Here is a 25,927-nt window from a genome sequence, read left to right on the forward strand (position 1 = left end):
ATGGAAGATGAATGAAGCGTCTAGCTAGCGACAACAACAACAACAACATTACAGCATATTAACTGGAACGAATATGCCAGAACAAGAAACCACTGAACAATAAAGACATGGGATCTGTGAAACGGACCCGCCCCCTGGGCTACGCATGCTTTGCCACACAAGCTAAGCACGACAGCTAGCTTGTTGATCCGTGGGAACTCGCTACTACTAAGCGCTAGCATGCACTGGGAGGATGCGAGGTTGAAGCTGTCACTCTGAATCTACAACAACAGACGATCTCGAGAGGGTAAATAACTCCGAGAAGCATTGATTTAAAACTGAGCTGGATATTTCAATATGCAATTGTATGAGACGTTACAGGATTAAACGCTAGCTATTTACCGTTAGCTGATGTCATTCATCGAGCTAACCCGAAAGCTAACTAGAGTATTTGGTTGGACTCTTAAGCATTACTAGTTCCTAAAACCTCAACATATGTTTTCTATAGTTTCTTGTCTATTCAGTGCACAAAAATAAATCCCTTTTCGTTCCACTCATACAGGCTGAAGTAACCGTGCCACCATGTACTCGAGACCCAACGACCACATGAAGCCCAGCTGCAGCAGCAGCAGCAGCATCACTGAGCTGCTGGGTGCCCTGTGTGACTGCAGCCTGTCTGGGGTGTCCTGGAAGCGGCGGGCCCTGGGTGGAATCTCGAGAGAAGGTTTCCGTAGAACTCTCAAGAAGTGTGCGTACGGCTCGTTGCTGTCTAAGCTATTTCAAGATCACACCAAAGGGTCCGCCTCAGCATCGAGTGCCACAGCTAACACACCGCCCAAAAACAAAGTCCTGATGATCTGCTTTGACTTGCGGGTGGCCGGGTGCCGAGAGGAAGCGGAGCAGTTGGAGGAGCAGCTGGGGATGCTGCCGGAGGGAGCGTCCTCCGGCCTGGAGGAGATGGACGCAGTCATTGAGCTGTTGGTACATCTCGCTGGTTCGGTACCACCACCCCCTACATCTTTTAGCAGAGACTACATGAGACGAGAGAGGCCCGTGCTTCGGAGGCCTCAACCCTGGGGCTACCAGAGCGAAGAGCTGCAGAGGCTAGAAGCCCGGGCATGGGGTCTAGTGTGTGGAGAGGAGTGGGGCTCTTTGGAAGGTCTGTGTAGAACTCAGAGGTTGATGGATGGCCCTCCAGGCACCGGACTGCTGACTCTGAGAACTAAATTGGAAGCGGAAGACAGATTTGAGAGGGATACCAGGATGACGCTGTTTGGAGCACTGCAGCACACGCGAACCTCAGACATAGACATAAAACTGGACCTTCCTCCTGTTCCCAGAAATATTGATGTAACTGGGCTGGCTATAAGGGTATGACACTATGTATTGTCCTAGTATCGAAGCACATGCATGTTGTTTTGCAAAATGTACTTGAATAAGGCCTAAACCCCAGCATTATGCAATGGTATAATCAGGGTTTATTGCTGTCTGTGCAGGTCCCGTCGTGTTTAGATGAGTCTGAGGATGAGGGCTTCCAGTCCGCTTCCAACATGACCCCAGACTCTCAGTCAGAGACCAGCCCCATTCCAGACGTTGATATATGGGAGGCTCTCCGCACGTTTGAGCCTGGAAGACGCCGCTGCTGGGAGTCTGTTGGCTGGTAAGTGACGCGTCGGTTGTGCCGTGGAAAGTTTTATCGTAATAAGTCTGAGGTGATCAACTCTTTTTGTCAGACCAAGAGATTTTATTTACAACAATCTAAAATGTTAAAAATAACAAATATTTAAGATTGAGAACCAGTGTTTTTTTCTGGCTTTTTGTGTTGGAGTGAATTATTTAGATTGAAAAGTAAATTTGGTGTACAAAGTAAATTTGGTGTACAAAGTCACGAAACAGGAGAAAAGAAGCAGTTTGGAAAGTAACAGATGAAGCTCTGAGTCTCTGAAACACAACACCACATTTTACAATGAATTTCTTTGCAGCCCACCGGGGAAAAGAGAGTCACTCTATCTCACAGAGGGAGGCAGGGAGGCCTTTGACCAGCTTTATCGTCTATGGGAGGGGGAGATGAGGGTGGTCAGCACTGCTACACCCTCTCCTCTCCTTCCACTGCCCCTGGACACTGAGGCACAACTGGTATTTGACCTCCTCAACGTCTTGATCGGAGTGGTGTCTACAACCTTCCCTCTCAACCAGGTGCATTTCATTATCTTTCTTTATCGGTCTCCTAAAATGCCATTGATCTGTTGTTTTTTGTGGTTCTATCAGACTGAATGGATAAAAGTGTATGAGGTGATAAATGCGCTGTGACAGCAATTACGAAGAATAAAACACAGAGAGAAAATAAACCGCAGAATCAATGGACAATCTGTGCATGTGCGACATAAACACAAACCCAATTGGTTTATAAAAGCATATTAACTCAAGAAAAAATAGCACAGTTAATCGCCTGACAAGATGCATTGCAAGGAAATAAAGGAAAATATTCCTAATGCCAAAAACAAAACCACAGGAGAGCTCTTGTGTTGCTTTATTGTTTCCCATTACGTCTTTTTTTGTTTTTTTTATCTTCAGAAGAAGATAGTCATTTAAATCTTTATTCTCTCCCGCTTTTCTTTTTTTAGCCCCTTGTGTTCTTGCTTCCAAGCATACTTTATCTTTAACATGCAGGCTTGTAGCGACACCTTACTGCAGTTAAACAGCTGCAAAGCCAAAGCCCTCGTTGTTGGCACTCAGGTTCAGTCATCCTCCATAACTCATCTCACCTTTAACAGTCATACCCCTCTCCTTCACAGTCACTCATCTGGGAGTTAGGTTTGAACCTCACCTGACCTTTAATGACCTTATAGAAATACCTGTGCAAAACCCCCTTTTATCATCTTAAAAACATCTCCAAACTCCGCCCCACTTTAACCATGTCAGATGCAGAGAAGCTCTTCCGTGCTTTTATCTCCTCTAGACCGGATGACTGTAATCTTCTCTTCACTATTATCACTGGCAAGAACTTCCAGAAACTGCAATGCATTCAATACAGCGCTGCCAGGATCCTGATGAGAGTCCGGAAATATGAGCACATAACAGCCATTCTCCACTCACTCCACTGGCTCCCTGTCTCATTCCGGATTGACTACAACACACACATTTAATTTTCATTTACACTACACACATACACACACTTTGCATTTTGCACACTCTGTCTATATCTATATTTAATATTTTTATATTTAATTTAATTTTACACTACAGTCACTAGTATTGTATTGTATTTGTGTATGCATATATGTTGTATATAAATATATATATATATTTTACTTTGTGTACTTTGCACAGTCATTGTATTATATTTGTTTGTGTGTGTGTATATATGTATATACATATGTTTCATTTTATATACTTCATTTTGTATTTTATATTTTACTTGTATACATCTATATCTTTCATCCCTGTTTTTTTATATTTTATTCTCGTGTGTTTAGTTTATTGGTGCTGCTACTGTGATGACGAATTTCCACTTGGGGATTAATAAAGTATCTATCTATCTATCTATCTACAAAGTCCTACGACTCACCCGAAGATGCATAAATGGAAATGCACCTCCGGCAGCGCCGCGCTTATGGAACAGTCTCCCTGACCTTGTGAGGGGTGGCACTGGACCCTTCTAAGACTGGCCTGAAAACCTTTTTATTCAGGAAGGCGTTTTTGACTTTGTCTAAAATCACTGCCATTTTATTTTCTATTATAGTTTGTTTTTAACTATCTACTGGCTCTGTAGCACTCGAATGAAAAGGGCGTTACAAATAAAATTCATTATTATTATTGTAGAAGAGAGTAACACAATATCATGAACACGTGTACAATCTCATATAATCTAATACTGTAGTCCTGCATCATGCAACTTCTCCAAGGCGAGAATGTCAGAGGTGTTTATTAAACTCAAAGGTAATCATTGAGGCTGCGTTAGTGTTGTGCTAGATTTCACAAATATCGTCTTATTTCTTACCTCCCCAGATGGATACCGTCTGGGACCCCTTTGTATCCACTTTTCATAAAACAACCATGACGTGGACAACATAGCAAAAACTTGATTATGTATTGCGATCTCATATAATAACACCACAAACCATGCTTTTGTAAAAACTCACCATGAAGGTGATTCTCAAGAAAAAAAATCTATATTATAAGCTTTTCAAAGACGGGCTTTGCCGCGGGGCTCGTCTGTGAGATGTCATTCATTGATTAATGAATGTCCGCCCACTGTGAATCTGCCATCTCCTTCGCAGAGTGTCCAGTTTGATGTCAGACCTGGTGTGTGCATGTCGGGAGCCTCCTCGGAGAGTGTGTCCCGTCTCTTGGGGGAGTTGGCCCAGCACGGCACCCACTACTTGAGGCTGAGTCGCTTTTCTCTGCAGAGTGCCGACAAAAAAGGCCTCGTCTTTCAGGTATGTCGCATGATCATCGTCAATATGTTTGACCCCTATTACCAATTTGAGACACGTGAGTTATCAACACAAGCGCACAAAACAATCTAATAACCCAAATAAGATAATGTAAGAAGAGTGTAAGTTTCAGATAATTGGTGTTAGAACATCTGTAGCCAAAGCTATCCAACATCCCAAAGGCACGATCATCGTCTATTATCTCTGCTGAATGTAACGTGACAATTTCAGTGTATTGATAATCTAATAAAAAAGCAAACATTTTGTTTCTCTCAGGCTTTTACCGGTGGTATGCGGAAGTATCTGCATTACTACAGGGCTTGTGTTCTCAGCACTCCACCCACCCTCACCCTGTTGACCATTGGCTTCCTCTTCCGCAAAGTGGGCCGCCAACTGAGGTGAGGTCAAACCTGTCCCCTGTGCCTTCATGTGTCTAGTATTAATGTCACTCTTTTGAACCTCGCAGTGCAGTCGTGACCTAGAGGACCGTGGTTTTTTAATATCATCAGATAAAAATAACCGCTTCCATTTTAATCTTAGGTACCTGTCAGAGCTGTGCTGCGTAGATGGGCCTTTAGGTGCAGGCCAGGCCACCTTCCCTGTCGTGAGTTCTCTTCTTTTTTTTTTCTCCGCAAACTGCAATGTGTCATCCATCACGGCTGTGTTTAGCCTATCGGATGGGTTGTCAGCTCATTGTCGTGTGGCTCTCCTCAGGGTGTGAAGCTGCTGTCCTATCTGTACAACGAAGCACAGAATAACTGCAGCAACGAGAACTACCCGGTCCTGCTGTCGCTGCTGAAGAGCAGCTGTGAACCGTATACACGGTCAGTCACGACGCTCCTCATGCAGACATGTATCCTCAAAGCACAATATAATCAAATATCGCCCTCATTGCTATGCAGGTCTTGCTCTATTTACATTGTTCTAAGGACTGTCAGGACTGGGTGTGACTATTGGTTTTTCCTGCGCTTTCCTTAGGTTTGTGTCTGACTGGGTGTACAGTGGCTTGTTTCGGGACGTTTATGGAGAATTCATGATCCAGGTCAATGAGGACTATCTGTGCTGCAGAGGTGAGACGACACGAACGCACGCTGTCCTCAGTCAGCAGGTTCTGAAAATGAAAAGCCTGCACGACAGATTGTCTCGCAGAATTTTTTTTTGTTTCATTACAGCCTTTATTGCCCAGTTAGATTTGTCCTTGTGTCTATAAAGGATGTCATGAAGTTATTTGATGATAATCAGTGGGAAACAAAATCATCTCCCGCAGCTTTGGAGACCAGAGCCAACTTTGCTCAGTAAGCCACAGGGACGGAAACAACACAAATATGCTCCCTCGTTCTTTTCAGTTGGTACACCATGCTGGCTGAAACGATTTTCTTCAATAAATTAGAGTTTTTTTTCTTTTGTAATTGCCCTTGACAAATCTGGACGAGCCGACTTATTTTTTAATCCAATTAGTGACGTGGCTTTTTCAAGAGAGCAGAAGAGTAGCGTTGAGACAGGAGGAGAGGATTCTTCCACTGCAGATACATGAAGAGCCATCTTTAAGATTTAACATATTCTATTATTTTCAGCATAATATAAAGACACAAGCATTTGTTACAGCCCAAGGCAACACCTAATTGTTAGAAAATAGCCCATTCACAATAAATATATATATATATATAATATATATATATAAAGACACTCATATTATTTTCTTGACTAATTCATTTTTTTATTTTTTTTATCAACATGTATGTAAGACTGTGTTTCTCCACAAAGAATCACACAAAATAACCACTTTAAATATTTTGTTCACCAGAGATCCACTCATAAATCATTCTGCATGAGAAGAACCAAACGACCGATTAGTCGTCTAATTAACCAAGCGGGGGCAGCCCGACTCCCTAATAGATCGATTTAGTATGTTATGCGAAAACAAGATATGACCATAAGATGGTAGATCTTAAACAACTTATTGATTATTGAAGTCATCTTTCATAATATAAACTTTCCGCTTGCGGAGGCTTTTTTAAAATGAGACAATTTGTGGCTTTTCTCTATCGTACACGACGGTACACTGATTATCTTTGGACTGTCAGGGGGGGACGGGACATAACTACATTTGAAAATATGGCTCTGGCTCAATATTTTGGGCTGTTTTCCCTATTTACAGAAATGTGAAAACAAAACGATTAATCAAGTAAATAATCAGCAAATTAATCGATAATGGAAATAATCGTTGGTTTCAGCCCTGACTGGGGGGGAATTGTTTGTAAGCGAATTATCATCTAAATGAAAACCTGTTCCCCAAATGAGAACACTTCGTAATTGCTTCATTTGGACAGGACTCCATAAATATAGTTTTTGTATGAATCATTATAGCCTGTCCAAATATTGTATGTCATGCAACACCCCGTTCAAGGTCAGACCATCACCTCGGCTTTGTCTGGCTCAGAGGTTCAATTTGCTCATCGGCTACACCTCATCAACTCCTGCAGTGAACCTCTGCACTTCTTGCTCCCGCCTTTTGGAGGACACACAAATGTCATTGTTCTCCTCGAAGTCTGTCGGCCAGGGAAGCAATCAGCAGCTCGGCTTTCTCGGCAAGCCGCAGGCTTTCTGTAAAGAGTTCTCGGAGCTCAGCGCATTCATGTTCTCTTATGCTTTTTGTTTAGGATCACTAAGCTAAGCGCTAACAATTTCCAAGTGTTAATTCAAGCGACCAGAGTTTTGCCATGCCCCGTAAGTCGTACTAATAAGGAAAAGTTTTAGGACTAGTGCAGGCTGCATAATACGACACCACTGTTACTTTTTTCTTTTCTTTTTTTCTTCCAAATGTGAGTGTGCAGTGTTATCCGAGGCATAATGGAGCAGTAAAACCACTTGGTCTAAATAGTAGCGCAGGATGTAATGGCCCGTCTTCTTAAATCTACGCAGACAAACACTTTTGGGTCCAAGGCTACACTCTGATCTCGAAGGACGTGGAGGATTGTGTGCCCATCTTCCTGGGACACATCGGCAACGACGTGTACGTCTGTGGGAAGACCATCAACCTCCTCAAGATCTGCTGCCCGCAGGTTTGCTTTGCACATTTAACACATTCATATATGCAGACGGGGGCTTTTAGGCAGCTGAATGTTCTCTAAAGATACTCGTGCATCTGATAAAATTAGGTCTTAATTTATTCAGTACAAAAAGAGTCTTTGCCGGTTGTTTGCTGTGAATACATTAGGCATGTAAAACGATAAACCTCAAGAGAACACTACCGTAGTTCATCTGGTTTTTTTTTCTTGCTTTTCAGTCATTCGATGTCGTGAATCGTTGAGAACCATCTTACATCCACAAAATACACTTGCACCCCGCAATTATCTACTTGCCACAACATGCTTCAACCCATCTGGAAATCCATACTCCCCAAAGGGGATTGGACAAATATTCAATAGTGCAACATATGGGGACACGGGCTCTGGCCAAACGCTGTCGAAACACGTGCATCAGTATTGAATTGTTTTGTTGGTTCTGACAGAGATGATTTCATCATCGTTCAGACATTTGAAGCCTGAGCTGTTCCTCTCTCTCTGTTACTGCAGCCTTCTGCCACTTTGAGTCCTGCTTTGGTAAAAAAAAAAAAAATGTATATACATATTGGCGTTTTAGATGTATATTTTTTGTGATAGCGGGGCTATCGGAATGCATCAAGGGGTGAAATGAATAGTTGATTAAAACAAATTGTCGATCTACAGGAAGATTATTGCCAATTTTTTGGAAATGATAACCACTCCCTCATCCCAATTCCTAAAATTTGAGAATTTTATGCTTTCCTCTGTTTTATATCGATTCAAACGTTCTTCGGACACTTTGGATTTTACACACCTTATGATGAGCATTTCTCCATCCTTCCCGATGTCAGATCAGATAGTAGGGCTGCATATTATGCTGATCTTGATTATTTGTTGATTCTATAAAACAACAGAAAATGGTGCAAAGAATGTCATCACAATTTTTCCAGGATCCAAAATGCTGTCTCAATCCCCTTTTTTAAATTATTTTTTTACACTTTTGCTTAAAATTGACTGCAATTATCAATCAAATTGTTGCCGATTTATTTCCTAATTTAATCTAGATGAAATTCCTTCAATATCTTTGATATCTCTGAATTGTCTATAATGGTATTGTGCCCGAAATACAGCCTGTGTGTCCATACGAGTTACCATGCGATGCAAAGCACCTGTAAACCTCAGCGTGTACATGTCCCTCCTCCACCTGGCATGGTGATGGGTAAACTTAGCATGCCGGACAAATAGAAACGCGCCAGTGAAGTGTTGACGTTCTTACGATATATAATTGTATTCAATCTCCTCCCTTCTATGTGATTCTCCCGCTAATTCACCAGCACATTCAGGTTTTTTTTTACGACTTAACCCGCCTGACCTAAACCACAGGGCTCGTGCTCCGGACTAATTGGCATTCTGTAACTACAGAGTCTCTCGGTGTGCTAATTTTAGTCCGTTATTCTTGGACACAGCTGAATGGCACATGTGAAATTATCTTAATAAAAAAATAAAATAAAAAAAGGACAGTTAGTAATGTGCTATTTAAGGGCGACTTTAAGAAATAGGTATGTCATGGCGGATGTTTTGAAGGAAACGGCCGATGTTTTCCCACGTGGGTTCAGCCGTGGACAGTAGCTGGTTATTCAAAATCATTTCCCAACAAGGCTCATGTCTCTCTTTTACAGCTGATTGTACATTTTTTGTTACGAAAGGTGCTCCAACTGCATTAGTCCATTAATCAAGTTGTTTAACAGCAAATTGACCAACTATTTTGATGCCAAATATTTACTGAGTCCAGCCGCTCACGATGGCAAAGACACTTCGCACTCCTTCCTGAGGTTTAACAGAGCAATCAATCCATCCAGAATATAACGGCCCAATTAATCAACCGTAAAGACACTCGGGACAAAGAGCGTCTGATTGGTGCGAGCTTTCTGTGCGCCGTGTGTCCACAGCACTACATCTGTTGGTCGGATCTGCCGGTGCCTCGCATCGCCGTCACCTTCTCCCTCCAGGAGGTGGAGGAGATCGAGAGGGACTGCGTGGTGTATCGCGGACGCATGGAGAGGGTCGCCAAGCACAGCGCCGTCAGCAGGGAGGAGCAAGTACGCCTATTTTATCCACGCGGTCGCATCCTCCTGGCTGTGATGTCTTTTCAAACCAATTTCTTCTGATGTTTGTGAAGCCTTTGTAATTATCGCTTCTCAGTTGTGTCTGACAAGAGCTTTGGTCACATCAGCTTGAAGAACAATATAAGGATGTGTTCCCATGTAAGTAGACACGTCAGTCGACATGGTGTGTTCGCAGAATGAAGACTCCATTATTTCACTGCTAGCTCACTAAAATGTAGTAAATGTGTAATAATCAATGGAAGCCTAACATCGAGTGAGAAGGCAACCCTGTAGTAAGACGAGTCAATACACGGGTATAGTCCAGATATATATTTATCTAACATTACATGATTCATGATGGGGACACTGCCCCTCAAGTCCTGAGAGTTTCAGCAGCGAGCCATTATAATGATGCGGCTGACGCCTGGGCTTCGCACGCGGCTTGATTTAGTGTAGCAGCCCGGTGCGTGTGACCCATCACGCTGCTGGCAGTGCTGACTGGCAGAGGCGGGGGAGGTGGGGTGAGCTACAGGGCAGCCGGATGGATATCCGTTAATGATGATTTCTTCTCTGTCTATTGTAAGGCTCAGCGAGCGGAGGAGGCACGCCAGGAGCTGATCAATCAGGTCAGAGAGTCGGCGGTTAAAGCCCTGGAGAGCACTCGCGGTTAGTGTTCCACTTCTCTCTCTCTCTTTCTCACACACAAACACACACACACACACTCTGAGTATCATTTTTGATATCCTGTTTAATGCATATGCACACCCCTGTTTAACACACACTTGCTTCTTCACTTTTGGCGACGAGTGTGTCCTTCAGCGACTCATTCCTCTCTGCAGAGCAGCGGGGATGCACAGGGCCGAGGGCCGCGAGGAATGCTTTCGATTGGCTCACAGCTCTACGGGCCGTGAAATCGAATCATATCTCGCACAGTTTAGCAAACTCCTTTTTAAATCCAAAATATGTGTGGCGAAGTTTGGGAGGGGTGGGGAAGAGTCTGGCCTGATGCTCCGGGCATAGGTATATTTGTGTGAGTTTGTATGCGGCAGATGGTGATTGTGCGTGCGTGTGTGTGTGCATGTGAGAGATGATGTTATGCACTTTTCCATGTGGGGGGTTAAGCAGCCCACTGTTATTTCTCTCGGCTCCCGCAGGGCGCCAGGTGTCGCTTCGTCTGGCTGACGAGGCCAAGAAGAGAGAGTGTTTTGAGGAACTGAAACAGCAGCTGAAGCAGGAACAAGAGGTGTGTGTGTAAAATAGGTTCCATGTGGATATGAGTAACACCGATTTAACAATATACTTATTTATTAGGAAATGTGTGACAAATTGTGTGCTTTGTCTGTAAGAGCATTAGACGTCCGACTTAGAGCCTGAAGAAAGATGGACAACAATAGAAATAGAACACAGTTTTCAGTGATAATTGTCAGGTGTAATATATATATATATATTGATGTTGGTATATATATATATACCAACATCTCTTTTCGTCTCCTATTTCCTATATTATTGATAATAATCAGAAGTTATAGTTGCAATAACAGAATTTTCCGGGGCCACTTTGAAGCAGACACGTTTGGCTACTTAGCTGCTAAATGCTTCATTATGTCCATTAGTTTTTCATTGTTACTGTGTTTGTCTGTCTTTTGGTGCTGAGCAGGTGTTTTACAGTTGTTGTTTTTTGGAGAGTTATTTTGGTGAACAATGATGCCTTCTGTTGTCAAATATGGTGCTAAGAGAGTGAACCAAAACAGTAAATTTACAGCTAAATGAGCAAAAACTTGCCTTAGAAATCTGTAAAAACAACGGGTGCAACATATACAGGACTCTCAGAAAATTAGAATATTGTGATGAAGTTCTTTATTTTCTGTAATGCAATTAAAAAAACAAAAATATTATGCATTCTGGATTCATTACAAATCAACTGAAATATTGCAAGCCTTTTATTCTGATTTATTGCTGATTATGGCTTACAGCTTAAGAAAACTCAAATATCCTATCTCTAAATATTAGAATATCATGAAAAAGTATACTAGTAGGGTATTAAACAAATCACTTGAATTGTCTAATTAACTCGAAACACCTGCAAGGGTTTCCTGAGCCTTGACAAACACTCAGCTGTTATAACTTGGTCTGAGGAAATATTCAAATTTTATGAGATAGGATTTTAGAGTTTTCTTAAGCTGTAAGCCATAATCAACAATATTAAAAGAATAAAAGGCTTGCAATATTTCAGTTGATTTGTAATGAATCCAGAATGCATGACATTTTTGTTTTTTTAACTGCATTACAGAAAATAAAGAACTTTATCACAATATTCTAATTTTCTGAGACAGTCCTGTATATATATATATGCACTTTGAATGTAATGCTATCTCCTCATTGCTTTTGATGCTGTATTTAGAAACTGAAAGCATTGATACATGTTTGTTTGTGTGTGTTTGGCTCCAGCGGCACAGTGTAGCCAAGAGGCAGGAGGAGGATGACTTTGGCTTTGCCAGAGAGCTCCGGGATAGAGAGAAAAGACTACAAGCCTTGGAGCAGCAACTGGAGCAGAGAGCCAGGTCTGACTGCTTTTACAGCCGCAAATGTTTTTTATTGATGATTGATTAATCTCTGTTCACAATATATTTGATCTAGTATATATATGAAGTGACTATGTGCAAACCTGAGGGGATATCAACTCTACCTGTGTGGGATATTACAGCAGCTGGGCTTGTGCCGAACGACCATGCAGTTGGGATAAAGGCATGAGCAAATATGCTCCGACCATGCCACAAATAGATTTCCATAAGGTGGCCAAAAGTTGCTTATTTTTGACTAATTCACAGTGGCTTCATTTACTATTTCTGCCTTGCAGTATAATTTGTAGCATAGTTTCAAGATGTAATAACCTTATTATTCGGGATGTGCCGGGAACATATTCATTAAAATAAAAACGTACATTTCATATATAAATGGCCTTTACTGATTAATCAATTATATATCATTGAACAGGCTGACAATTGGTGAAGGAAATTGCTCGTAATTGAATTCGGAGCCGACACAGAGCTTGAAAGCACATATTCACACGCAAGCTTATTGCAGACCAACATGCTTATCAGAGCCGGCACATGAAAGCTTATTTTGCCGGAGTACAAGGAATACTGATTGCTGAATGATTTGCCCTCCAATTTGAATATAAATGATGCAGTATTCAAATATGACATTATTTATAATATGTTGCTACCCTTGTTGAGTATTAATTTATAGCGAGCTACAGCAAAGCCACCTGGTGACTGAATGACCTGCTGTTGAAGAGGACAATCCCATAAATGCAAATTGTGTCGCACCATTGGAGCGCGGCAAGACAAGTGATTCCAACACATCCCCTTACACTTTGAAATATTGAGATGGTCATTTCAACAAACAAGAAATATTAGTCAATTGCAGCCGTTTGTGACTTAGACCGTTTTCTAGAAATGCATTAAACTGTGTTTACTAAACCAGAATATGACCCCGTCACTCGTGCGTTGCTGCTCCGCCCACACCGTAGGAAGGAGCTGATCGATCAGTACAGCCGTCTGTCGGAGGAGGCGGCTCGCAGAGAGAGGCGGGCCTTGTGGCAGGTGCAGCGAATGAGACTCGACGAAGCCAGGGCTCAGTTCTTCATGCATGACGCGCAGCAGACTCAGGTTTGTATTGAATTAACATTGGAATCACACACACACACACACACACAGGACAATGTATTTATTTTAATTACTTAAGGGAAGTATGCAAAGCTCTCGTGACTTCTTTCCAGGCAATGCTGAATAAATATCCATTAGGCCAGGAGAGACCTCCCATGGAAGTGTTGCCTCCGGTTCGCTCCGCTCTAAAGACTGCAACACTGGTACGGCGACACACTTATTTCTCAACCGTAATCCCCATTTTTTTCTTCTTCTCCCACTCAATTATGTTCTTTGGAAGTGTGTGTGTGTGTGTGTGCTCAAATGCATCGTCTTCTCACAGGAAGCTCCCGGTCCAGATCCGTCTGAACAGCGGCTAGCGGAGACTCCAGAATGTGACGCTGTATCGCCACCACCTGGGGCATCTGTGCTCACCCTGGCAGCTGACCCTGTCCTACAGGCGATCAGCGCTGACCGACCCGAGGCGTGTCCGACGGAACAACTAGTAGACTATGACTTCAGTGCCCCCTTTAGTCCACTTGAGGGTATCACCGGTCAAGCTGCAGTCCAGTCACGGCCTTGCCGGGGATCTGCAGCTCGGCTCGACTTGATCCGAAACCATCCGTCTTTTTCCCACATCCCCATTGGAGAGAACGTGTCTCAGTTCCAGGATGTCTTTCCGAAAGCCAGCCCCTTTGGCCAAGCCTCCAAATCCAGCTTTCCTCTCGGACAATACATCGCGGACGAGCACCAGAATACATTCAAAGCGAGCATTTACGGACATCCCTCTCACTCCACAATGCAGCTCGGCGATGAGAGCGGCTCGACGGCAAAAAACAAGCCGATGGAGGTTTCATCTGCGATAGAACCGGTAATTGAAATGGGAAATTTAGAAGGTGCGGTAGAGGGAAATGATGACATGGGTAAATCGGTTAAGGATGCAAAAGGTGATGATGCGGTTGATTCCCCGTCGACGCCACCAGAGCAAAGTGGCGAGGATAATGGTCTTCGCCGTGGCGGGATTGATCCACTTGACGCAAACACTCAACCGAGCACTCGAGACCACCGCTCGGACGTTCAAGACGAAGCGGGCGCTGATATTCCGACGACGGACATTCATCTCTCCGGCGCTCGCCTAAATGCCGGAGAGCCGGCTTCAGATGCCGTCGCCCAGCAGCCGTCATCCAGCATCCACGGACGGTTAGATGGCAGAGAGCTCGCGTCAGAGGTGACCGATCCCCTCCCGTCCCCTAACGTCCACGGTCACGCGTCCGATTCAGGCATCAAGATCGGAGAGCATATGTCGGAAGTCGACGCGCCTCTGCCTTCCGCCAGCGTTCACGGCCACGCTTCCGACGCTCACATTAAAGTCGGGGGAAACGCGGCGGAGTTCGTCGCTCCTCTCCCCGCCCAAAATGTCCACGGCCACGCCTCGGACGCCCACATCAAAGTCGGCGAGCACGTGTCGGACGTGGTCGCCCCTCTACCTTCCGCCAGCGTTCACGGTCACAGTTCAGACGCCCACATTAAAGTCGGGGAAAATGCAGCGGAGTTTGTCGCTCCTCTTCCCGCCCAAAATGTCCACGGCCACGCCTCGGACGCCCACATCAAAGTCGGCGAGCACGTTTCGGACGTGTTCGCCCCTCTGCCCGCCCCCAGCGTTCACGGTCACAGTTCGGACGCCCACATTAAAGTCGGGGAGAATATCTCGGACGTCGCTGCGCCGCTTCCTGCGCCCGGCGTCCACGGCCACGCCTCCGACGCCAATATAAAAGTGGGCGAGTACGTGTCGAACGTGCCCGACGAGAGGCCCCGTTGGAGCAAACACGGGCACGCCTCCGACTGCACGCTTCAGCCCGGCTGCGTGACGCCCGGAGCGCAACCCGCCTCGGCCGCTCTCCCCGGAAGCGCGTACGGTCACTCCTCGGACTCGGGGTTGGCCACCGGATGCGTGGTTTCGGGAGACGAGCCCAAGCCGTCTCCTCTGCCCGGCAGCGCCCATGGGCATTCTTCAGACTCCAATTTAGGCATCGGGTGCGTCGTGGCCAAAACTGAACCGCTCGCATCGCCGCTACCGGGCAGCGCATACGGTCACTCTTCTGACTCGACGCTGGCCGTGGGTTGCGTGGTGTCCGGGGCGGAGACGCAACCTGCCGCGCTGCCCGGCAGCACTTTTGGCCACTCGTCAGATTCTTCCCTCGCGGTTGGCTGCGTGGTGAAGGACAAAGACGTCTTGAATCAGGACGAGACGGAAGAACACGAAGATGTGAAAGGTAATTTCTTTCTTCTTCGATGCAAATATAATACGAAATCAATAAACTCACTCTTGTATTTATTTATTAGTTTTACTATTTTTATTGCATTAACTCGAGACAAAACGGTGCAACTTGCATACATAGAGGAGATGCTCTTGATGAGTTGTTAGGGTTATTGAAGACAGAAAAAAATAGATGGACGTGCTCATAAATACGTCTAGTTGCGGTTCAATTGCTGTAATATTCTCCTTGACATAAATGTAATACATTATTTCTTTATTTTAGAGGTTGCAGCTTTTACCTTGAGACTGTGATTGTGATTTCATTGCTACTAAAAGCAAAATGCTTAACATAGCGTAATGATTTAATGGATTAGATGTGTTGTCAGGTGAGATGGAAAGAATCGAAGGTGCACTAGGTTTTGGGCAGTTCCAAAAGATATGAGTTAGAATATATATATGATGCACACCTTGTTTTTATAGATTTTTAAGGCAAGTTTTTGCTCATTATTTAGCTGTAAATTTACTGTTTTGGTTCACTCTCTTAGCACCATATTTGACAACAGAAGGCATCATTTTTCAACAAAACAACAACAACTGTAAAACACCTGCTCAGCACTATAAGACAGACAAACACAGTAACAATGAAAAACTGATGGACAGAATGAAGCATTTAGCAGCTAAGGAGCCAAACGTGTCTGCTTCAAAGTGGCCCCAGAAAATTGGTTATTGCAACTATAACTTCTGATTATTATCAATAATATAGGAGACAAAAAGAGATGTTGGTATATATATATATATATATATACCAACATCAATATATATATATATATATTACACCTGACAATTATCACTGAAAACTGTGTTCTATTTCTATTGTTGTCCATCTTTCTTCAGGCTCTAAGTCGGACAGCCCTGGGGAGCAGCTGGTTGAGTTCATGGGGTCCTGTGCTGCAGGCTTCAGTTTGTCCCCTGGAGAAAAGTCTGAGCAGGAATACCTCCTGGCTTTGTGTGCTCAGTACGAGGTGGACCAATACGAAGACTGCTACAACCTAATGGGTTAGTTCATCACATACGACTGGTTCATTGTGGGCGATGTGAAGTTTATGACATGCTCATTTTTGGTACATGCCAAGAGGAATTTGGGCAGCGAGTCGGGATTCTTGACACAAAGCAACAACAAATATCAACCAGAGCAGAACCGTGAGGATTTCCATGTTTTAACTATGTCGGAAAGGAAATGGAAGATTGATTAAAAGCAGAGCTGTTTCATTTCCAGAGGGCATATCGTGTGAAAGGTTTTGGTTACCTTTTTAAAAGGTGCTATATAAGGAATTTAGAGCATGGCTATTGCTCTGTATCTCTCAACATGGAGAAGGCTGAGCAGGTGGCTAGGATGATAATGCTCTGCTTCACTAGCCTTTACTCCACTATATCTATACAAAGCGGAACATTTTTTGCTTCAATATTAATTCTGACTGTAGATCCTTTAATGCTCTGAAGCCTGTATATCGAACCTTAGTAGCAGGGGCCTAAACTTTATTTATATCCTTATTTAACCCTCCTGTTACCTTCACATTTACTAACATATTTTACCCTCGGGGTCAATTTGACCCCAGCAATTAAAACCTCCAGAAAATTATTAGAATTAATATTGTTTCCCAAGTTTAAGTGTGAGGTACTTTATGTTTGTTTGTTGACTACCTAAATAGCCCTTTAAATATATAAAAAAAAGTTGATATTTCTTATATGTTTGACACAGTGAAAAACAGCCTTGGGTCAAATTGACCCCAAAGAACACCGACATTAAACATTGAATGGGGTCAAATTGACCCTCAAGGTAAATGGAGGGTGAAACAATTTGTGCGGGCTTATTTCACAGCACAACCAAAGTAAAGTAGGTACTGCATTCCAATCATAAATGAAATGAACACAATGTTGTTATTTGGCTCATAAATTGTGTACAATTAATGAATTAATGTTTCTTCCACAGGACAATAATTCTTCTGAGAGTTTCCTTTTCTTCTGGACTGAGCTGAGACTAAAACGAGGCTCAACCCATTCCTTTATTAACAGATTGTTATGTAGCATACCCTACAAACCAGTTAGGAAATGAAATGGGGCTCCTCTGACTCCCCGACTGTGGCCTGCAGCCGACATTGAACAATATGAGCGCGTCTGCATGGTGACGGGTGACTTGTACGCTACGTGCAGGCCGTTAAAGTCCTTGACGTTTCCGAAATCGCATCTTGTGGAATAGAGCAAAACAATATGTGACATTGTGGATAAATGATGCGCCATAGAGCGGCGGGGCTTACTCAATTAAAACAAGCCCCCTTTTTCATGTTTAGGAGTGATGCATTCCCGGGGGCTGTTTAATATTCTCCCCAACAGCAGGCACACATGATGTATATAAAGCAGTGATATTTCATGAGGCTATTAACACTGGTTTATGTTTGGCGAGATGCATCTTGGCTCGTCACTCCGCGTGTCATGCTGCTATTTTTCCTGCCAGCTTCCAGAGTCTCCATGAAATCAGTCGGCCGAATACGTCTTCCGCACGACTGATGAAAGTCAGGAGGCCTAATTATTTAAGGGGTGCTACTAGAAATATAGAAGGTGGATGAAATAGATGGGGCAAATTACAATATATGCTTTTTAATGGACTAAATCAATTAAATTCTATCCATTGAGGAGCTCTTAATGTTTTATTTTTATTGTGCCAGAGAGGTGCAGGAACACATTTATAGACCTTTTTGGGGCGGCTGATTCCTTTCATTATCAATGAATCGTTAAGTTCATCACACTTTTACAAAATCGTAAAAAGCCCAGTCGTATGTTTCCGTCTTCCTGAACTTGATCTTTAATGTTTAATAATTTACTTTGGCATCATGCATTCCCCGCAAAAATATGACTATGCCGTCATTTGTTTTTTTTTTTCATACTTCCACTGTCTCCGAATTGTTGTTTTTTTGAGACCGATATTCACTCGGCGAACATGCCTGTCATCTCCCCCCTCGCGCAGCTTCGGCCCCCGAGTGTCAGCTGCTGAAGCATGTAACTCGGGGCCCCCGGGAACTTCCCATGGACCCCGCCGCTGTCCAACTCAGCGAGATGGTTTCCCTGCCAGTTCTGATCAAACAGGCCATCACCACGCCGCTCATCACACAGTGAGTGTCTGACTGAGAGGAAGAAAGATGCAGGAAGAAAAGTGCCGGTTTTGTGGTTATAAAAGGACTAAAAAACATCATATTTGAAAGCGCATTACGCCATATTATTTATAAGTATGAGTTTTGAATGTGTGAAAAAGATGATCGTTTTACCTAGAAGCTGAAATACTATGTTTAAGTGAAATGCAGGTGTGAGGCTTTAATTGATCTCCTCATTTTTCTGCTACTCCAGGACACTTAAACTTTAGTTGAGTGCACATTCTGCACCGGAGGAATAATTTAAATTCTTATTACTTTTCCATCATTTGTTCCATCTTTCTTCCGCTTGAAATTCCATCAGAGATCGGGACTAGCTTGTCGGTCTTCAATGCAATGTTTCTGCACACTATGCAGTTCATCCTTTTGTGTGTAAAGAAATGACTTTCCCTCATCCCGTTCTGCACACAGAAGGGTGCGCAGTGTATTAAGCATTGGGATTCATAACTTTTCCGAAGACATTGTCATCCCGTGCTCAGCGACACGGTGAAGTTTGCCAGAGATTTGCGACTCTATTTTCATATCTTCTCTGCTGTCTTTTCAGTTAAAAAAGAGTTTCGCCTAAATCCCACAGTGTTACAAATGTGAATTGCGTTGGAATAATTTAAAGAAATGGGGTAGAGGAAGTCATCTAAAAAAAAAGCGAAAACCCCCGGTATATTCCCTGAGCTTTCTCCAGAGCAGATGTCTATCATCCTCTCACCCTGTATCAAATATGCAAGTCGGCATAAATTTTCCGTTCTGATTATTGTGTCAAACCTGCACTTTTCTTATCTTGGTCCTGCTCTCCTCCACCTTTTCATCTTCAGTGTGTCTTTGGTGAACAAGGCGGTGGTGGACTACTTCTTCGTGGAGCTGGGGGTGGAGAGGCACTTTGAGGCGCTGCGCCACTTCCTGCTGATGGAGGACGGCGAGTTCGCGCAGTCCCTCACCGATCTGCTCTTTGAAAAGGTGAAGCTGTTTTCAAAAGTGTTGCCGTCCGCTCGATGCGGAACATATTTACCTTCGCATTGAAAATGCGGAAGGTTATGTTTTGATCGCCATTTATTTATTTATTTGTATGCGTGTTATTCGCATAACACAAAAAGTATTAAACCGAATCACATGAAATTTGGTGGGATGATTGGTTATTATCCGGGGACCATTTGATTAGATTTTGGGATCGATCGGGTCAAAGGTCAAGGTCATGAAAAGGTCAAAATCTTCTTTTTACCATAGCACGGTCAATTTTTATCCAATTGGCAACTAATGCCAACATGTTCATAATTCAATGCCCAATCTTGTGATATGCGAAGGTATGCGCTCTACCGAGTGCCCATTCTAGTTTTAATATATATTGAGAATGAGGAGGTACATACATCTGATGGCCATGCGACTCCAAATAAATGATAATGTTGCTCCTCTGGCACATTTTGCTCCGACGTTCAGCACATCAACGGGCAACAGGTCGATATTATGTTTACAGCCTGGCTCCTTGTGAATACAAAATTAAGCTTGTTATCACTTTCTAGGTGAACATTTCTGTTCAGCAGAGTGACATAATCATTCATTTACAGTCCAGCTGTTTCCTGAGGGAAATATCTGCGAGTATTTAGAGCTTTATAGCCGAATGAAGCGCCTCTAGCGGCTGAAAACGGCGTTATGAGAGCGGCGAGAGCGACCCAACGTCGTGAAGTTGTGGGCCGTACCGCTAAATCTCAAACTCTCTGTAAAGATGAAGGCAGATTCATCGAGTTCATCGATACTTATTGCACTGTCACATTGTTACCTTCGCATTGAAAATGCCGGAAGGTTATGTTTTGATCGCCGTGTATTTATTTATTTATTTGTTTGTATGCGTGTTATTCGCAGAACTCAAAAAGTATTGAACCGAATCGCATGAAATTTGGTGGGATGATTGGTTATTATCCGGGAACCATTTGATTAGATTTTGGGATCAATCGGGTCAAAGGTCAAGGTCATGGAAAGGTCAAACTCTTTTTTTTTACCATAGCACGATACATTTTTGTCCAATTGGCATGCAACTAATGCCAAAATGTTCATAATTCAATGCCCAATCTTGTGATATGCGAAGGTATGCGCTCTACCGAGTGCCCGTTCTAGTTTTCACAATGTTTCCCTCCATCACATTGTCTATTGCCGGCACGCGTGGCGTCTCCCCCCCCCCCCCCTCGAATCCTCGGCGACGTACGATAAGCCCAGAGCTCCCCGCCGTGCAGCAACGAGCACATCCGCCGCTAACACCTGTGTGCTGCTGCTCTGCAGGAACATCTGTCTCCCCGAGGGCCCCCGAGACAGAAGTTTTTTTTGGGTTGCAGTCAAACACACTTCACCAGCCGATTAGCACACCTTCAACCGGAAAGCGAGCGAATCATCGCAATCGGCTCCACGCGGTGTTCGTTCTGGGGTGGAAAGCTGGTACCGGGAAGCGCCGGTGATCCGTGTTTGACCGCTTTGTGTATTCATTTGACAAACGTCTCCTCCACCCAGCTGGGCAGCGGCCAGACGCCCGGCGAGCTGCTGACCCCCCTGGTCCTGAACTCCATCCTCAGCAAGGCCCTGCAGTACAGCTTACACGGGGACACGCCCCTGGCTGGGAACTTCACCTTCGCCCTGCGCTTCCTCCCAGAGACCTTCCACCCGCACGCCCCCGACTCGCTCAACTGTCTGGAGCTCCGCTACAAGGTCAGGCGGCGTGTGTGTGTGTGTGTGTGTTTGTGTTTTAACGGGCCGAGTAACTGAGTGAGTGGCAGCCTGAATGCGACAACCCGTCATGTTTTGATAAACTGCCTCGGGTGTCGAAAATGAGCTCATCACTTAAATGGTTTGAGCTTATAGATTGATTGGAGAGTCTTTTGGACGTGCACAGTGACCGATGCTGCACATATTGTCCTTTGTCCCCCGTCTTGCTGAATCTCCCTTATTACCTTCGCATTGAAAATGCGGAAGGTTATGTTTTGATCGCCGTGTATTCATTTATTTATTTGTATGCGTGTTCCTCGCATAACAAAAAAAGTTTTAAATCGAATTTGGTGGGATGATTGGTTATTATCCGGGGAACATTTGATTAGATTTTGGGATCAATCTTGATCCAATTGGCATGCAACTAATGCCAAAATGTCCATAATTCAATGCCCAATCTTGTGATATGCGAAGGTATGCGTTCTACCGAGTGCCCGTTCTAGTTTATAAATGTTTTAATCTCCTCCTCCTTTCCCGTATCTTTATCTCTAATGTCTTGTTTCTTTTTTCAACACTCCCCATATGTCTTTTCATCCTTCCTCTTCCACCCCCATTTCTCCCCTGCTCTGCCTTCCCTTCACAATCCTCTCACCTCCTTTATCAACATCCTTGCTCTCACACCTTTCTCCCCGCCTCTTTTGTCACTCTCCCCTTCTTTTTTTTTTTTTTTACCCGTTGTTGCTAACTCCCCGTTCTTGTTTTTTTCTTTTCCTCTCCCCGTTCACACTCACTGACTCTCACACCTTCACACACGGTATCCCCCCCCTCTCCGTCCTCCCTCGGGCGCCTCTCGTTTTCCGTTGCGTCGACTCCCAGGTGGACTGGCCGCTGAACATCATCATCACGGACACCTGCATGAACAAGTACAACCGCCTGTTCTCGTTCCTGCTGCAGCTCAAGCACATGGTGTGGAGCCTGCGCGAAGTCTGGTTCCACCTCAAGAGGACAGGTGAGGAGGTGGGAAGGTGGGAGCTGTCGATTCAGGCCGTGCTCCCGGAGCCTGCTGTGCTTCGACTGCTTGCACCGTATGCGGCGAGGGGAACATACCGCCGTTCCTCTGTTTTATTTACACGGAGCACATCTCACAGCAGTGGGACTGTTGTTCGCTATTGTGCCAAAGTAGGTCGGATTGTATTGATCCGTGGACGCCTGGGCACAGACGACTTAGATGGATATGCCGAAGGAGAAAAAACTAAGCGTTACGGTATTTAGAGGGATGTAGACTACAACAATAGTGTTACCGATCACCAGGGGGAAATGTGGATGATTACTAAATAACGCAGGACTCTGAATGCATTTTTTGACTACAAGCGAGATTAATGTGACCGCTTCATTGTGTTATTATACATTCTAAAGTCTGCCTGGAGTGTTTCCCAACTCGCTTTTAAGTATGAATTATTGTCATTAATAATTCATGTGCCCAAAGTGAGCTCGCATCTCTAAACCCACCAGTCATGCGACGCACCTCTTCCCGCCTTTTGTCGGTTTCCCTCAGCGCTGGTGAAAGGAGCCGGCCGCTCGTTACAGTTTCACCAGCTGCAGCTGTACAGGCACGAGATGCAGCATTTTGTCAAGGTGATGCAGGGATACATCGCCAACCAGATCCTGCAGGTGTCCTGGAGCGAGTTCACAGCCAAGCTGGCCTCCGCCAGCGACCTGGACGCCATCCACCGGACGCACGCAGACTACCTCAACAGAGCCATCTTCAGGTGAGGGCGGGAACTGTTTGTCTCTCAGTCGTCTCGAGGTGCACAAACAAGGCGATGCATGATTTATTAAATTTTTTTCAACATATTGCTTTGGAGAAGATATTTTGGAACGAGACCAGACGTCCTTGTCTCCCCCTTGGATGCGATGCATGTTCAACTTGTCATCGCGTTGAGTGATCACAGCTCTCGGGGCTCAGCGTTGTCAGCGTTTAGCCTCTGCATCCCACCGACAACCTTGTAAACTCGGAGATTGCGTGCATAGGCGATACACAACGGGTACAGGCCGAATGCACCAAAAACACTTCGCCCGAGTACAGAGTCGAGTTGTGCCACAGTAGAAGGAAGGTCTTCACAGGAAGTCACTCCACACATATACTGTAACTCTATTATATTTGTATTTTGCCCCTTTTTCATACATTTTTGCTGGTTATGTCTGTATTGTCTTTTGTCTTATAATAAATAAATACATGTTTTAATTTGAATATCTCAAAGTGTGTATAGAAATGCTTGGCATTTGCGCCTTTTTAATATAAACTTGTTTTTTTATCTACTACATACATCAACTTATGGTTGCAAAACTATGTCAAAACTATGTGTTCAAGGTGTCGTGCCAATTGTTTGAATTAGACTTCCATATTAAAGTTCACAACAATCAGGATTTCAGGCTGCACGAAGGAGAGTGAAAGGAGAGGCAGAGCGAGTTGAAGTGGATCTCTCGCTGCACCCGTAATTTCATATCACATTAATTCAACCTCCTCGTACCATTGTTAATTAAAATTCCAGCTGGATGTGAGGCTAACTTTTGAACCCGGTGAAGGATTTAATCTCCTCCAGAGGTTGTTCGTGTCGCACTTATGTCGGTCTGAAAAAGTCCTTTCAAGTTTCCTTGTCCTGCTTCTTAAACTTTTCACTCCCCCCCCCCCCCCAGGGGTTTGCTGACGGAGAAGGCGGCTCCGGTCATGAACATCATCCACAGCATCTTCAGCCTGATCCTCAAGTTTCGGGCTCAGTTGATCGCACAGCCGTGGGGCAGCCAGCAGGGGGAGGCGGTGCACCCCAGCTTCATTGCCATGCAGCAGTCGTACAACACCTTCAAGTACTACTCTCACTTCCTTTTCAAAGGTGAGGACTGCATCTTTATAGATCCTTTTTTTTTTTTATCAAGTCATTTGATTCAGCTGTTGCTTAGTTATTCAACGATGAAGCCACATGTGTTATATAGTAATGTCAATCAATCAGGTAATTGAAAACAGAATATATATATATGTATGTATATATATGTGTATATGTATATATATATACATATATGTGTATATGTGTATGTATATATACGTGTATATATATACATGTGTATATATATATATATACATATATGTGTATATATATATACATATGTATGTATGTGCATGTATGTATATATGTATAGGGTTTTTTATTTTCTTATTTTTAATTATTTGATATTCATTTTCTGATTTATTTGATATTTATTTAGGATAGGAATATATAAGCATTTTTTGCTTCTACCTATACCTTTTCAGTCTTTCTGTTTTGTATAATATATAGAATAATATTGTATTTGATTGACTGTATAAAATACACAACAACAATATCGACTAAATAGGAGGAAAAGAAGATAGGATGAAGTAGCCTGGATATTCCCTCCATTTCTACAATATCTTCACTTATATTTGCAGAAACTGTAAAATGTTAAAATTGTATAAACTGCAGATTACCTTAAAGTATAAGGTTTGCCAAATTATATCAAATTGAATTAGTTTTTTAAAGCACATCAAATGTTCTCTACATGTGGGGATTCAAGAAGTCGTGTGAGGTTGACCCTTTCTGTAATTACATATATAATGGAGACCGTTGTTTGAAAGCATATTGCATGAAGCATCGTTTTATTTTGAAATACTGGATTGTATGTCGTATTTTGAATTAAATTAAACCGTGTCTAGTTTGAACTTGTTTTAAAATGTTCTCCCTTGGTTATCTCAAACATGTTCAACACTCATGATCTGTCATCTGAATGTGATCTTTGTTTTCTTCTCAGTGGTGACCAAGCTGGTGAACAGAGGCTACCAGCCTCACCTGGAGGATTTCCTTCTCCGCATCAACTTCAACAACTACTACAAAGACTCCTGAGGTGTGTGTGTGTGTGTGTGTGTGTGTGTGTGTGTGTGTGTGTGTGTGTGTGTGTGTGTGTGTGTGTGTGTGTGTGTGTGTGTGTGATCCAAGGCACCATTGTGTATCATGAGTGTTTACATTTTTTTTAAATCCCCCAATATGTGTTTATAAGACAGATGATCATATTTACGTGTGTATATAATAAATTCAGTTGATCTGGCCTTCATTTCGGTGTAAAAAATATATTTTTTAATCCACCTGTGCTTTATTTTACGGCATGCGTTTAACATTCAAACATGACGAAGCAATAAAATGTGCATGATTTGAAGTGCGTGTGTGTGTGCGTGACTTCTAAACTGTATGCTGCCGAAGTCTGTCATCGAGATGATGCTAATGGCGCCAGCCTCACGCCCAGGTGTGTCGATTTTTAAGTACGTATACGCTAAGTGGCAATTTATATGTAAATACCAAACCAAAATGCTTTGTTAAATAAATGCTCTATTCTCTAGCGTTTGTTTCTTATTTTGTAACGTAGTGAAAACACATTAACGTGAGTGAGATAAAAAAGGTATTTATTAAAGATGTCATGTCACCAGAGTTTTTAGAAAACCAGGACACATTAAGTGTAAAGCCTTATGGGTAATGGAATCTGTCTTTTTGTAAATGGCTGAATTGACA

General features: G+C 43.5%; 1 protein-coding gene across 1 annotated transcript; it reads left to right on the forward strand.

Annotated features, from left to right (window-relative positions):
* Nucleotides 1–25,757, forward strand: tubgcp6 (tubulin, gamma complex associated protein 6). Its single transcript, XM_056415789.1, has 25 exons — nucleotides 1–286; nucleotides 542–1,350; nucleotides 1,476–1,639; nucleotides 1,962–2,175; nucleotides 4,260–4,418; nucleotides 4,692–4,813; nucleotides 4,956–5,019; nucleotides 5,130–5,239; nucleotides 5,394–5,485; nucleotides 7,338–7,477; nucleotides 9,409–9,558; nucleotides 10,149–10,230; nucleotides 10,719–10,807; nucleotides 12,013–12,125; nucleotides 13,097–13,235; nucleotides 13,346–13,435; nucleotides 13,555–15,484; nucleotides 16,363–16,524; nucleotides 18,491–18,635; nucleotides 19,481–19,622; nucleotides 21,162–21,356; nucleotides 22,230–22,362; nucleotides 22,909–23,122; nucleotides 24,051–24,244; nucleotides 25,176–25,757. Exons 2-25 carry the CDS (start codon nucleotides 562–564, stop codon nucleotides 25,265–25,267), a joined length of 5,724 nt encoding a protein of 1,907 aa, XP_056271764.1. The 5' UTR covers nucleotides 1–286; nucleotides 542–561; the 3' UTR covers nucleotides 25,268–25,757.
* The last annotated feature ends 170 nt before the right edge of the window (nucleotides 25,758–25,927 follow it).

This window comes from Pseudoliparis swirei, chromosome 6, assembly GCF_029220125.1.
Source record: "Pseudoliparis swirei isolate HS2019 ecotype Mariana Trench chromosome 6, NWPU_hadal_v1, whole genome shotgun sequence".
In the NCBI taxonomy this organism is placed as follows: Eukaryota; Metazoa; Chordata; class Actinopteri; order Perciformes; family Liparidae; genus Pseudoliparis; species Pseudoliparis swirei.

Bases quoted from the DNA above. Each gene is read 5' to 3' on its own strand.
- tubgcp6 (XM_056415789.1), top strand. From the start codon at position 562: ATGTACTCGAGACCCAACGACCACATGAAGCCCAGCTGCAGCAGCAGC. The intron at 10,808-12,012 runs GTGTGTGTGTAA...GTTTGGCTCCAG, and splicing joins AGCTGAAGCAGGAACAAGAG to CGGCACAGTGTAGCCAAGAG. The intron at 12,126-13,096 runs GTCTGACTGCTT...CCCACACCGTAG, and splicing joins CAACTGGAGCAGAGAGCCAG to GAAGGAGCTGATCGATCAGT.